This window comes from Lynx canadensis, chromosome X, assembly GCF_007474595.2.
Source record: "Lynx canadensis isolate LIC74 chromosome X, mLynCan4.pri.v2, whole genome shotgun sequence".
In the NCBI taxonomy this organism is placed as follows: Eukaryota; Metazoa; Chordata; class Mammalia; order Carnivora; family Felidae; genus Lynx; species Lynx canadensis.
The window spans coordinates 88,580,271-88,595,712 of NC_044321.2; the positions used below are offsets into that span (position 1 = coordinate 88,580,271).

Here is a 15,442-nt window from a genome sequence, read left to right on the forward strand (position 1 = left end):
CCTGATTTGTTCATTTTGGCCACTCTGACTGGCGTGAGGTGATAGTTCAGTGATTTTTAAACTTGAGCCTCAACCAGAATCACCTGAAAGGCTTGTTATAACACGTTGTTAGACCCCACTCCCAGATCTATGATTCATTGGTGTGGATAGAGCCCAAGGGTTTGCATTTCTAACAAGTCCCTTGATGATGCTGATGAGGCTGGCCTGGGGACAACACTTTGAGAACCATGGCTACAGTTCTTTCAAAATTCTGCCTCGGAACGTTTTACCTGGCATTAACATGAATGATCAAGAACCGATCCTAGATACTACAGGTGTTGTTATTTTTGGTGGTGTTACTGCCACCATTCACCTGTTGGTTAAGACTGAATAATTATTTCTGTTGATGAATATCCCTTAGCTCTCCATGTCTGTTACTCTCTGAGTGCTTCTTTCCAGGAGGATGAACAGGGGAGCAACATTTTTGGGCTTGCTTGTACTTAGTGAGTGTTTGCAGAGCTGTATTAATACCATATCCATACGCATGCTCTGATCCTCAGGCACAACATAGCCTGTTTCTGGTCGACAAAATATCAATCAACAGGTTGACAAGCTGCCCGGTACAAATTGAAGGCTTTATAGCATTTAAAAAATGTATTCATTGATTTCAAGAGCATTGAACTTTCACATATTAAATGACTAGCCCACTGTTTCTGAGCCCAGTGGAAAATAACAAGATTTTGAAAATTTCATGATGTTAAAAAAATTTTTCTTGTCATGATGTTTCAAACCGTGGCTTGAATTCACCTTCGAATGTGGGCAGAACTGATCACCAAATTGTAGATGGTTCTTCTGTTCAGTTGTAAAAGGTGCAGTTTCTTCCTAGCTCATTTCCCTTTTCTCATTTCTGAAGAAAAACAACGAGGCGTTAATACCTGGTCTTTAAACTTTGTTTTTGTCACAAGAGTACAAAAACAGCGTCAGAGCCTCCTTTGGCTCCTCCTGTGTCCGAAGAAGAAGACGAAGAAGAGGAAGAAGAAGAAGACGACAATGAGCCCCCGCCGGTTATTGCGCCAAGACCAGAGCATACGAAATCAGTAAGCCACAAATGACTGTTTTCTAAATGATTCAGAAGATGCCCTTTGGAGCAATCGTGAAGTCAGAATCTAGTTAATCAACTAATACCTATTGAGGATCCACTGTGTTCCCAGAACTAGAATACAAGATACAACCGTGGCTGAAGTTGCTATTTGAGCATACAGGATAGTACGTGACAACTAGAGAATGATACTGAACAATGTACAAAGAAGCGCTAAGTTATAAAATTGCTGCAGATGTTAAATTAGAGAAGGAAATCCATGTGAATTAAGTAGGAAGAATTGCCTAAGCAGAGACACTGAGACCAGAATTAGCTCAGGATATGTGAGGACCTCAAAGGACTGGGTCCTGTGAGCTTCCAAGGGCAGTATATTTGAAGCAACTTAAAGTTCTTTTTTTAATAATCGATCACTTGTCTTTAAAAACTTATTGGGGGTTGGGGTGGGGAGGAGGGGTGAATAGGCAGAGCACAGAGGATTTTTAGCTAGTGACAAAACTCCATCACCATAATGATGGATACATGTCATTATACATTTGTCCAGACCTATAGAATGTATACACTAAGAGTGAACCAGATATAAACTATTGACTTTGGGTGATTATGACATGTCAGTGTAAATTCATCAGTTGTAACAAATGTCCCACTCTGATGGAGGGGGTGGTGTTGGTGATAAGGGAGGCTGTGACTTTTGGTGGGGGGGGGGTAGATGGGAAATATGTACCTTCCGCTCGACTTTGCTATGAACCAAAATCTGCTTTAAGATTTCATCTTAATCCAAAAAAGAAAACCTCACAGAAATGGTAGCATCTTGACTTCATATTCTTTCCTTGACCTACTGTTTTCATCGTAGAACTTTTTTTCTTATCTTTAAGATCTACACTCGTTCTGTGCTTGAATCCATTGCTTCACCAGCAGCACCAAATAAAGAGGTCGCACCACCTTCTGCGGAGAATGCCAATTCCAGTACTTTGTATAGAAACACAGATCGGCAAAGGAAAAAATCCAAGATGACAGATGAGGAGATCCTAGAGAAGCTAAGTGAGTTTTTCTTTTTGCCATCATTACTTTCTTCATGGGATGGCTTCTCAAAAAACGTTTAAACTGAAAAACTGATCCTTTAAAAGTTTGGGCCTGTTTGCATAAACTCCAGGCTCCCTGAAGTCAAAAGATGTAAAGTTTGGCACTTGCTGTGTATTCCAGATCACTCCTTCCCCCACACTCCAAATCTGACAGAAGCTAAATATTTTCACTTGAAAAGATCAATTAAGGTGATAACTTGCCATAATGAATCAAACAATAAGCTTTATTTTAAGATGACACTCCCAAAAGGAATAAAATAATCTGGTGACATCTTTTGATCATCGCCCAACGTCTCCCAACTGATCTGTCATGATAAGTAAGTCAGCCTCAAAGCCCAACACAGTCAATCAAACCAGCAGCCACAATAATACAGCCTCTTCCCTTAATTTAGGCGCATTTCTATGTGGAGAAGGGGGCAGGGCCAGCAAATGCTAGCAACCCTCCCACCCACAGTGTCATTTTTGTGTACCTACTTGTGCATATACACTGACTCCAGTTTGACAAAACAGTCCTCTTTCGGTGAGCTTTCTGGGTCAAGGAGGTCTAAGAAAAATGCATTGTCTGCTGAAAAGAGTCACAGGTCTGTGAAGCACATTCGTTAAGCTCATACTACAAAAACATCTAACAAATTTCTACTTATAGGCAATTGGTGCCCCCAGTGTCACTAACTCCTACTCATCCTTCAAAACCCAACTCAAAAGTTGCCTCCTCAGGAAAGCCTTCTGTGCTTCTCCCAGTCTGAGTTAAGGCCCCTCTTCTTTGCTGCCTTTGTGGCAACAAGTCACACCGTACTCGTCCAATCTTTCACTTAGGCTGTGAGCTACTCAAGGGAAGAGACTGTGTCTCCCTTTCCTGTATGTCCAGCTCCTAATAAAGTGCTTAGAACATAAAGGGACTTAACAAATACTTTTTGAGTGAATGAATGAAAAAATGAGCAAAAAGTGTACCTTTACTGAGTTCCTACTTGTCTGTTCCATGCAAGAATTTTTGGAGGAAAGCATAGAAAAGCAATTTCCTGCTGTCGAGAAACTTACAATTTGATTTGGACGATAAGATGCGATAATGTGATACAATTAGAGCGTAGGAAGCCTTCTTGTTCATGCAAATTTCCATCTAAAAAGCCTCAGAAAAGAAAGAGAGCAGTGCCAGCTATAGGCCACAGGGAGACTCTGCAGAGAGGGTTGTGGGGCCGTTTTGCCTTTCCAGGAAATACTTGGCAACATGTGGAGACCTGTTTATAGTCACAACACAAGAAGTGCTCTATCTAGTAGATAGAGGCTAAGGAGGCTTCCAAAATCTCTACAATGCTAAGGACAAGCCCCCCTCCTTGCCCCTCTGCAACAAAGAATTATTCAGCCCAGAAGGTCAGCAGTGTTGAGGTTGAGACATTCTGAGCTAGAGGTGTTTGGAAAGGCAGAGTTTCGGGTTGCAGCTGGCACTGAGCATTTGGAGCTGGAATCACTCGACTTCAGCCAACTGACTTTATTATATGTGATTAAATATGCCTGTAGTGCTAATACCTACTATTTGCCATACTAACAATAGTAATAACTCCCATTTATGGAGCAGTCTCTGTGCTGGCCACTTTACATACATCAGAACGTTTACTTTTCTTAATAAGCCCTTGCGGTAGATTTCAACATCCTTATTTTACAGATCAGTGAGAGCCTCAAAAAGAGGCTAAAGCGACCAAGTCACCAAACTAATGAGTGGCATAGCCAGAGTCTGAACTCAAATCTGTTTACCTTCAAAGGTTACAACTCGTTCTGTTACCCACTTTGCTTCTGTGCATCCCTACTGTCTGTATATGTAAAAGGGAAGGAAAAAGAAAGAATTGCCTGGGTAATTTCAGTTCAGTTATTCAGACTGTTAACCTCAACTCCCCCCCCCCCATTTTGTACACAGAGACATGACCTATGAGATTTGATCAGACTTTTAAAATCTAACAGCATCGCTTTAGTAAAAATGACTGTTACCGGCATTTGTTTCAAATCTTAATTGATTTATTATAATTAAAATGCATTTTTGGTTTTTTTACATTCAGTGACAGAGAAACAAGAATTCTTCTCTTGGGCCAAAATCCTGCAGTATTTGCACACTGCAATGGCCCTTGAGCTCAGGCCTTCCTTTTTTTTTTTTTTTAAATTTTGTAATGTTTATTTATTTTTGAGAGAGAGACAGAGAGACAGAGTGCGAGCAGGGAGGGACAGAGAGAGAGGGAGACACAGAATCTGAAGCAGGCTCCAGGCTCCAAGCCGTGAGCACAGAACCCGATGCGGGGCTCAAACCCACCAACCACGAAATCATGACCTGAGCTGAAGTCAGACGCTTAACTGACTGAACCACCCAGGTGCCCCTGGTCTTTTCCATTGGTCGTTTATTCTGCCCTGCACTGAGCAACGTGATGAAGAGGGGAAGACTACATTTGATTAAGAATTAAGTAGGGGCGCCTGGGTGGCGCGGTCGGTTAAGCGTCCGACTTCAGCTAGGTCACGATCTCGCGGTCCGTGAGTTCGAGCCCCGCGTCAGGCCCTGGGCTGATGGCTCGGAGCCTGGAGCCTGTTTCCGATTCTGTGTCTCCCTCTCTCTCTGCCCCTCCCCCGTTCATGCTCTGTCTCTCTCTGTCCCAAAAATAAAATAAACGTTGAAAAAAAAAAAAGAATTAAGTGTTTTCTCCTCTGTTGGAGAATGCTCGGGCCTCGAGAGACTCATTTTCTCTTGAGCCACTGGACCACCGATGACTGCCGGCCCTACCTTGTGCTTCCAGATATTGGCAGGGAGAACCTGTAGAAAAATGGCAGGGGGGAGGGTACTTTTCACGGAGTGGGTCCAGGCTGAGCTATTCTGCAAAGTCTGCAAAGTGGGGTCTTTCTTGCCTCTGTTGCACCATTGCCCTCTGTGTACCCCCTCTCTGCCATGTGCTTGCTGTATGACTTTAGACGATTTATTGAACCCCTCCGAGCCTCAGTCAAAAACCATAACTACATTTCAGGACTGTGTCTATTGGATGAATTTTATGTAGCTCAACTATGACTAAGAGGAAAATATTGGAGCCAGAAATGACCAGCCCATTGCTTGTGTTACTTTGGGCAAGTTATTTAACTTTCCTTGACCTCTTATTCCTCACCTCACAAACCACCCCCCCCCCCGCCAAAAATAGGGGTTGTAATAAAAAACAGAATTATAATAATTAAATGAGAATAATGCATGTAAAAACCTCAGCAACAGTACCTGGTACACAGTAGGAGCTCAATAAATGGCAATTACTATTTTATTACATGAGTATAAAGCCTTGATAAGACAATAGGACAGGCTTTGGAATGAATCATAAGGAAATCTAAGTTCTAGGCCCACACTCGCTGTGTGGCTTCAGGCAAATCACTCAACTCCTCTGAATTTTAGTTTCTTCGTTTGAAAAATGGAGGTACGGGCGCCTGGGTGGCTCAGGTGGTTGGGCATCCAACTCTTGATTTTGGCTCAGATCATGATCCAGGATCATGGGATCTATCAAGCCCCGCATCAGTCTCCACGCTGAGCGTGGACCCTGCTTAAGATTCTCTCTCTCCCCGTTGGCCCCTCTCCACCACTCACATGCTCTCTCTCACTCTCTAAAATGAAAAAAAAAAATCTTCGATTTCTAAAAAGAAAAATGGCAGCAATAATAGTACGAATGTGACAGGGATTTTGTGAGGACTAAACAACGTAAAGTATGTAAGACGCCAAGCACAAGAAAGAGGAGTATATAACTCTGATGTTTTTTGCAAAATGAGAGCAATCGGATTTTGTGACACGAAAAATTGGAGCGTGAGGTCTTCCAGCGGGACAGAACGTTTGAAACCAGAAATAATCCAAGACGTATGGTCCCTATGCAGCAGTCACTGGGGGACCTTGGGATCAGGCCCCTGTTGGAGCTTCGGGAAGGAGTAAAGGACCCTGTGCTGAGAAGCCAAGGAGAGGAGGAAGGCAGACAGAGCGCTGGAGGAATAGCCCACAGCCCATCCCAGAGCAGACCCCGCCATAAGCACGGGGAAGTAGGGAGAGCAGGCTCAGGGATCCAGTGACTGTGAGGTGGGCAGCACAGACCACAGAGCCGCCCAGCTATTCCTCTTCGGCGCAGATGCTGATTGCGGGGGCCAGACCATGGGATCATTAATAGCTGAAACAAACAGATCGTCTTTCAGTTTTACACAGACAGATAGCCTGGGTCTGGCTTGTTCGTTGTGGTCTGTCTGAATCTGTTGGAAACTAAAGAAACCCCTACATGTTAGAAGTTCCAAAAGGCGCTGTCAGCGAAAATGTGCAACGCAGGAAATTTGTCTTGGGCCCCATAAGTCACCTCCGCTTCTTGTCCCTCCCCTTCTCCCGCACCGCCCGCCCAAGACTTTTCTATCCCCTCAGAAAGGACTAATAGTAATTTCGAGAATTCTTTTGCTTTTTTTCTCAGGAATCAAAACCTTCGGTCTGTAAGGGGCTAATAATCTTTTCATGGTTGGAGTTCAACTTAGCTTAATATGTAGGAAAATACATTGATCGGCTTTCCTGCCACTGAAACCACATCACGGACCCGATTTTCAAATACTACTATTTAGTGATTTCTTAAATCCTTATACTTTATAATGAATAGTTTGTGTCTTATTTAAGAATTTGCCCTGGCAGGAAATTGTTCTGGTCTTGCTCTCGGGGTTGTTTTTTTTTTTTTTCTCCTTTTTGATTTTGAGTAGCTGATTTTTGTCACTTCCCCCCCCCCCCATTGTGTCACAGTGGGCTTTTCCCCTTTCCTTAGTGTAATGTATAAAAAAGTAAATTACAGTGGCTCTGATGAAAGAGGTCACTTGAAAAGCTTGTGTTGTGACTCGGAATCGTAAACAAGACCTCCTGTGTACTTGCCTGACATCAGTAGATGGCAGCACGCGCTCTCCTGTGAATGGTAATGGGTGTGGAGAAGCCATTTTATCTGAATAGCAGTTCAGAAGCAGGAGCTCATCAAAATGGTTGTCTTTTGGTAAATCCTCATGAAAGGATTTATTTCCAGTTTTTTTGTTTTTTTTTTTTTTTTTACTCTGCATACCAAGGAAATAAAGGTTGAGTAATTTACTACCATAAAACCTCATTAACCAAACCCTGCCAATTGAAATTGGTCATAATTCAGAAAGCGGCTTGGGCTGAAGCTTATTTGCTTTTTGTTCAGTCTATGGAAAAGACTTTGCTCAGCAACTTAATAGTATAACTTTTTTAGAAGACTATAAACTCCTAAATAAAATGATGGTTTCAAGTGATTTTGAAATTATCATTTCATTCAAAAGAAAAAAAAAAAAGCAAACGTCCAGGCCCTTATCCATTAATTGCTGACTTGAATAAGGATAATTAGTTCTCAATGATGTAGAGATCTGTAAAACAATTTGAAATGTGAAGTGGCGATTCAGAAACTTAAATTGGTGGCATTCTATAGCAATAAATCAAGTAAAATACCTTCTCCAGCCCCTGTCTTAAAATATGGGGCAATTTCAAAAGGAAATTCCCAACTTTATTTGAGTTTACTTCAACAGACATCTATTCAGCAACTAGTGTATTTCTCACACAACATTATATAAGGAGGTACTGAGGATAGAGAAATGAATGAGCGGTGACTCTTGTTCTTAAGATACAGTCTATAAGGGGACATCAGATACATAGAGATGGATACATGGTGTATTAGGTATAGAGAAACAGACTAAGTGCAAAAAGAGAGACCGAAAGAGAGAGAGAAGGTACAGTACTAGAGAGAAGGGGAATTATTAATGTTATTCAAAACAAGTCAGGGAAGGCTTCCTAGAAGAGGCGCCATCAAAGCTGAATTGAAGCATGAAAATTGGAACTTGAAATTTAAGAACATTCCAGGCAGGAGGATAGCATGTGTAGAAGGTATGAAGGCACATGCCTGGGAATGCTAACTTATTCAATGCCACTTGAATATAGAATTAGTAGGTGGGCGGTAGGATTGCAGTCTTAAGAGAGGAAGCTCAACTGGAAAGCAGGAGCATGAGTTGCAATTTGGCATGGTCAAAACATGAGGTTCTAGTGGTGAAGTGGGGAAGAGGAGATGGGAAAATGAAGCAAGAATCAGATATGAAGAGCCTTGTACCCCATACCAAGGAGTTTGAGCTTTACCCTGGAGGTGTCAGGGGAGTGTCTAGGACCCGTGAACCAGGGAATCACATGATCAGTTTTGCATTTAGAGCCTCCTGCCAGAGAGAGGTGTGGAGCCTGGACTGGAGTGTGAAGAGGCTGACGGTTGGGAGTACATTTAGGAGGCTGTTGCAATAGCCTGCCCAACCAGAACAGTAGTAATGAGGAGGGTCCACATTGCATAGGTATCTTCTTTTGAGAGAGAGAGAGAGATCGAGAGCAGGGGAGGGACGGAGAAGGAGTTATATAGAGGATCCCAAGTAGGCTCCACACCATTAGCAAGGAGCCCGGCACTGGGCTCGATCTCACGAAATGTGAGATCATGATCTGAGCCAAAACCAAGAGCTGGACGCTTAACCTACTGAGCCACCCAGGTGCCACTGAAAAGGTATCTAGAAGGTAAACAGACATAGTCTCAAGACTCAGTGGACAACTGCATTGGGGGAGTGGAGGTGAGGGATGAGTCAGAGACGACTTCCGGGTTTCTGACTCAGGCTACTGAGTAGACAGATGGTAGTACCACGGACTGAGATGAGAAATGCAAGAGAAAAAGAATTAGAACAGCTCACACACTGTCTATGTCTTATTTAACTTCACTGAAACATGGAGCTCTATTGTAAAAAACAAACCTCACCACCACCACCACCACCACCACCAATAAACCTAACAGCTTGATGAGCAGTCCATGGCTGAAACTTTTTTTTTTCAAGGTATACCATCTACTGGTAGGTCTGAATTTACATGGGGTGTTGTTTGTAGCACACAGTTTAGCACTTGAACACACACTTTCTTGTTCTCATTAATTTAGTCAACAAATATCTGTTCAGTGGTGGCCATTGATCTAGGCACTGAAGTTACAGGGATGAAAAGACAAGGTTCCTGCCCTCAAGAAGGAACATGGAAGTCTCATTAGAAGGATCAGAGGAGAATTCACAAAATAGGATGGCTTTGAAATAATGTTTAAATAATAAATAGGAATTCATGGGTTTGCTAGGAAAGGGAAAGGGGGAGCATCTGCAGAGACCTAAGCCTTGGATAGTGATACCATTACTAGGGTGTAAAGTAGGAGGGATGGAGAGTAGAATTCTATGTGGTCAGTCTGGTTAGATAGGAGTTAGATGGTGTTAGACGGTAAAGAGCCCTCTGTGCCAGACTGAGATTTGAATTTGATTATGTAGCAAGGAGAAACTTTTGAGGAATTATAAGTAAGAGTGAAATCATTCTGAAGTAGGTGACCATACATCTCAGTTTATCCAGGAGAAACTTAGTTAGTGAATTATATGGTCACCCTGTTCCAAAAGCATTGCGGAAGATAATTAGATAAGGTAGCATTTCGAAGTAGGTAATGACTAGTGCAATTGTTTGGGCAAGAGATGTTAAGGGCCTGAACAATGGCAGTGGCCATGGGCATGAAGAGGAAGGAATGAATAAGAGTAACAATTAGGAGGTAGAGTCTATAGATCTTCTCTTGATTAGTTCATGGTGTAAATCTTATCTTACTGACTCTACACTTCTTTGGAACAGGGGCCATATTAGTAAGATATAATTCAAAGGTAACAATAATGATATGTTTGCTTAAAAGAAAAAAAAAATGAAGGGAGAGCCAGAGGCATGCAAATAAATTATTCCCTTCAAGGTAGTCTGCTTGAGAAGCTGAACCCATATTCCCACGGTGCTGCTATGGCCCAGAATTTTTCTGCACCCATTTGAACACCATTTGAAGAATCAGTGGTACTTCCTTCGGATTTATTCCGAGTGGTGGCAAATATTCATCCTCTGAGTACTAAATTTGATATTTTGAAATAACAAAACCAATATTTTCTCCCAGAGTCAAAACATGATAAATTAATGTTTTTTTTTTTTTTTTTCCTGGGTGGTTTATAACCTTCCTCTACAGTGTTTGGAACAATCCGTAGAAACACAAGGTAGATTGGTGGTTGCCTGGGGATGGGTTGGGAAACCAGGGCAGGGGGATGAAGAGTGCTAACAGGTACAAGGTTCCATTTTGGGGATGACCAGAATGTTCTAAAATTAGATCCTGGTGAAATTTAATAAATTTGCACAACTCAAAAAATTTACTGAAAACCATTGAATGGCACACTTAATTTTTTCCTGTTTTAAAAAAATGTTTTACACTGTTTTTGCTGCATCCCACATAATTTGGTAGGTTGTATTTAATTTTAATTTGGTTCAAACTATTTTTACATTTCTCTTGAGGTATCTCCCTTCACACAAGTCTTATTTAAATACCTTGGGATTCTCTAGTCATCTTTCTGTTCACTGAACTTTTATTTGCATCCATTATGATTAAAAAAGGCATTTTGTATGATTTCAATCTTTTAAAATGTAGTAAGACTTGTTGCCTAACATACGATCTATCCTGGAGAATGTTCCATGTGCACTTGAGAAGAATGTGTACTCTGCCATTGTTGGGTGAAGTGTTCTGTATCCGTATGAGCTCCAGTCAATCTATAGTGTTGTTCACTATTTCCTCGTTGATCTTCTCTCTGGTTATTCAATCCATTATGGAAAGTGAGCTATTAATTAAAGTCGCTGACCAGCATCGTGTTGCTGTCGATACCCCCTTTCGTTGCTGTCAGTGTTTGCTTCGTATGTTTGGGAGCACTGGTGAAATCATATTCGAGTAAAGTTGTTGCAAAATGTCTGGAGTGCAAGTAGGGCCCTGGGTTTGAGAATGTAGATTTTCCAAAACCATGAGTCTCATTACTTTGTGATTAGACTTTGTTCTTTATGAGCCCATCACCCTTATCACAGTACTGGGAACATAATAATTGCTCAATAGAGATTTGTCCAGAAGAACTGGATGTGATGTAGCTCTCAATTTTACTCCAGTTCAGAGAAGATTGTGATTCTATTAAATAGTGCACACAAGTCCTTAGATGTTTTTATCTCCTAGTCTACCATCTCCTTTTATGGGAACTTTTTATAAATGTTGAGTTGTGTCCAGTCCTTTTTGTTTCCCAAACATCATCAATTTTGAATATAAAAGCAGCATGGGTTATTACAACTACTTTAATTAATGTATTACTGTGTGTTACTTTAATAAAATGTATTATTACCCATGTAAATTACAGAAATTACATGGGAATATCACTCCAATGTTTTGTCATGGACTCGGGCATTGTAATTTTCAGTATGAAATGAAGGGAGATAAACCAATTTAAATCTTTCTCTCTCTCTTCCTCTCTCCCCCCACCCCAAACACAGGAAGCATTGTGAGTGTTGGTGACCCAAAGAAAAAATACACAAGATTTGAAAAAATAGGTCAAGGGTAAGTGATTGTTATTTGAAATATCAAAAGATAAGCACCAGAGACATACCTTCGCATTCAATAGCAGCCTAGCTTATGTTCCTGTTCTGCATTCTCAATATTGGGCTTTCTAGCTGACAGACTGACTGTTAATTAAGCTAAGAATACATCCTGCTGGAATCCGCAGGAATATTGGGCCAACAATGAAGTGTTTAGGGACATTTGAATCCCATATGGTTAGAAGATTCAAACTGATTTCTCTGGAAAAGTAGTAGAGGCATAGAAACTTCTAACTTGTGTGAAAACCCCCTTCCTGCCTGTCCCCCCTACATCTGTATGGATGTTATGCTTAAGATCCTGTTTCATTGTCCAATTGTTAAGGGCCAGAGTGGAGGTAGGGAAGGTCCTTACTGAGAAGTCCAGAGGCAGGCAGAGTTGACTGCTCAAGTAAGAAGGAAACAGATTAATCATTCCTAAATGAGATGGAGTACATCATTTTCACTTAGTATGCTTGTTAAGAATAAAGATCTCTAGGCCCTACCGCCAGAGATTTGATTCAGAAGTCTGGAGTGGGACCCAAGAATCTGAACTTCGGGGAAGTTCCTCAGGAAATCCTGATCGTCAGCTAGACAAGGGGACCCACGGGGCCGAATCATTCACCAGAGCTAAAGGTGGGAGTCATCGGTTCTATAAACTGACTCTAACTAGGCATGTTTCTCAGACCTCAATGTGAAACTAATCATGAGGGCCCGAGTAGGCTACAAATGTTTGCAACAGGGAAACGTTTTGTTTAAAGACAAATGAAGTGCTCTTAAGAGAGGTCCTTAAATGGGGGATGGGACAAGATATTTAGATGCATCAACTACTCTACGCCGCCAGGAGCCCAGATGGTACATCTCCAGAGGTCTCCTGGCTGAGAAGGAAGGGGTACTGCTAATGTGCCCACAAAATTAGGCTAGCCCTGCAGCCAGCGGAGTCTCTTTTCTTCACGTACTTTGCTGCTTTTCCTTGGACTCTTACGTTCAGAAAATTATATATTGTACAGAAGCTTGACGAATTTTCACGATTTTTATCCTTTATTTCTTTTTTTTTCCTCCTAGCTTCTGTACTAAAGTTTCTTTTGAAATTGCCAACTTATCTCAGGAAATAAGGGAAAGCGTTCGTTAGATATTTTGGCTAGGAGGTAAGAAGGGCACTTGTGGGGAATGTGCCTGATGGGAATCAAGGTAAGAAAACCATAAGAGGGAGACAGAAACTCAGGGAAAAATATATGGCCATGGTTGTTCTTCCAGTGGAAACCATAACACGGCTGTATTCGAAGTTTCTAGAGGCCAAAATGCATACCTATGTGTGCTTTTGCTTCTTTGTCATTTGATATCACTGGTATTCTCTGTTGCTGATAAAAAAAGGACTTTTGTGGTCTCTAGCGATGCCCGTCACCTGTCCAGTCAAATAGTATTTCTGCCCCTCACTCTAGAACAGTGCTGTCCGAATAGAACTTTCTACGATGATGGAGATGTTCTATATTTGTGCTGTCCTATACAGTAGCAGTAGCATGTATGGCTGTGGAGCACTTGTAATGTGTCTAAGGCAAATGAGAAACTATATTAATTTAATTTAATTTCTTTGTTTATTACTTGTTCATTGAGCGCCAACTATGTGCCAGGTACTTTTCTAAGCACTAGAGAAACAGAGCTAGGTAACGATGTGAGCCCTCAAGGAACTTACAGTCTATAGCTGTAAATGCCTAACAGAGGGTTACATAGGGTGCAAGGAAGAAGACATTAAGACAAGTCTATTCACCTCACCGAAGTGCAGGGCAGGGCTGGCTTCTATAGCCATTATTTCCTACCTGGAGAGAGAGGTGGGCAGAGAGGGAGGGAGACCCAGAATCCGAAGCAGGCTCCAGGCTCTGAGCTGTCAGCACAGAGCCCGATGCGAGGCTCGAACCCACCAATCGTGACATCGTGACATGAGCCGAAGTTGGACACTTAACTGACTAAGCACCCAGGTGCCCCAAAAGTTGCCTTTTAGATTTTATTATAATCCGGTTGGGGTTTTGGTGGAGCTAACAATAGGAAGGGATACACAATCCACAGAGAAGCAGCATTTCTGATCTTTGCTGTTCAGTATGGTAAGCATGTGACTGTGGAGCATTTGAAATGTGGCTAGTCCAAACTGAGATATGCTGCAAGTACGAAATACGTGTTCATTTCAAAAACTTAGCATGAAAAAAGGGTGCAAAATATCTCAGTAATAAATTACATTTTGGTTGCCTGTTGAGATGGTATTTTACATGCCTTGTGTTAAGTACGGTGTATTCTTAAAATTAATTTTATCTTTGAAACTTTTTAGAATATAGCTCCCCCCATATTTAAAATACGGCTCACATTATATTTCTAATGGGCAGCTCTGCTCTAGTTGCAGATTTAAATAGGAGCTATTTGTTTATTTATTCAAAAATCAGGGTTGGTTTTTTTTTTTTTTTTTTAGCTGTCTTTTGGGGAGTGGGAAGTGGAAGATGTTATAATTCTGTTTTGCTTGCTCTTTCCCACTAAGACCCAACTGAGCCAAAAAAAAAAAAAAAAGCATTGAATTTAAAAAAGAAAAAAGTAGGAGATGGTTTCGAATATCTCCCAGATACCAGGTAATGAAGCAAGACTGATTTCGCCAAGAACAAACGTGAGGCTGCCAAGGAACTTTGCATACTCCAAAGACATTTCCCCTCCTAGTTATTTATGCTGCTGACCTCTGAAGGTGCAAAAGGAAAGTTCTGTATTTCTGCCTAACTTTGTAAATCCTCTGTAATCCAAATTGAAAAGTCAAATCCCGCTTGCCACCGCGGAAAGGTCTGTTTTAAATTCCCAGCCAGTTCATCATTTTAAAGAATGTTGAACCCAGTAGATTGTTCACTCATATGCCCAATTAAACTTTTAAATACATCCTTAGAGGGTAGGAGGTCATTTTATTCCTCCTTTTGTCTCCTTGGGTGTCTATCACAGTGTTTTTGTACTTTAGTAGCCCCCCTCAAAAAGAAAAAAAGAGGAAACGATTTTGTACAATTTTGGTCAACAGCAAGAGTTTCCTTGGCCAAGGTCAAAGACGTACAGAGCTTCTCCTGTCTGCCTCTCCCATCTCTCTGGATCTGTTTTTGCCTCAATAAATATTTGTGGAACAAACAAGGAAATGTTTGTTCTTTTTAGCTCTCCTTTTCCTCCGTCCTCTGTGCTTTCATATGTACATATATGTCCATCTTGTTCTTTCGGTCCTCTGTCTCTCCCTCTCTCTGTCTCCATGTGTCTCTCTTTTTTCTTGTAATAACTCGTTCTGATTCCTTATTCTTTGGGTATTTGTGTGTGTTGCACGTCTGCCTTTTTCGTTCATGTTGGCTTCATCTTCCACTGCCCATTTTCCAAACCCAAATGGTAGTAATATAAAATCAAGATGCATTTCTAAATGGCTTTTAAGATAGAAGTAACTTACGATAGAAATAACCAGAATCTATTCATTTGCTGTGATTTCAGCTTGTATTTAATTGACTAATTTTGGTTTTTCATTTTTAGTAGATTTGTGTTCTCCGTTCTTCATTTTTCAAGTGAATGAGCAAAATATGGATTTATTTCTCACTAGACCAAAAAAAGAAAACCACTTAAATTAATTTTCCTTTTACTTAAATTGCTCTCAATGGATTTTTTTTTCCATGAATGATTGGCCTGAGTTAGACAAATGCGTCTCTGCTCTCAGTATATAGGGTTTTTATTTTCTTTTCATTAAGCCTGGTTTTTTTTTTTTTACTTGTTTTTGCTTTACCTGTTATAACGGTGAAATTCAAACCTGTGTCAGGAATC

The 15,442-nt window shown here is 41.1% G+C and overlaps 1 protein-coding gene across 4 annotated transcripts in view; it reads left to right on the plus strand.

The window, feature by feature from the left end:
- PAK3 (p21 (RAC1) activated kinase 3) overlaps positions 1–15,442 on the plus strand; it is a 121,479-nt gene that overhangs the window by 65,731 nt on the left and 40,306 nt on the right. For all 4 annotated transcript variants that reach the window (XM_030306107.1, XM_030306111.1, XM_030306108.1 and 1 more), the window contains 3 exons: positions 945–1,076; positions 1,951–2,116; positions 11,552–11,615. In XM_030306107.1, coding sequence (XP_030161967.1) covers positions 945–1,076; positions 1,951–2,116; positions 11,552–11,615 — 362 coding nt within the window. The remainder of the gene's footprint in view (positions 1–944; positions 1,077–1,950; positions 2,117–11,551; positions 11,616–15,442) is intronic.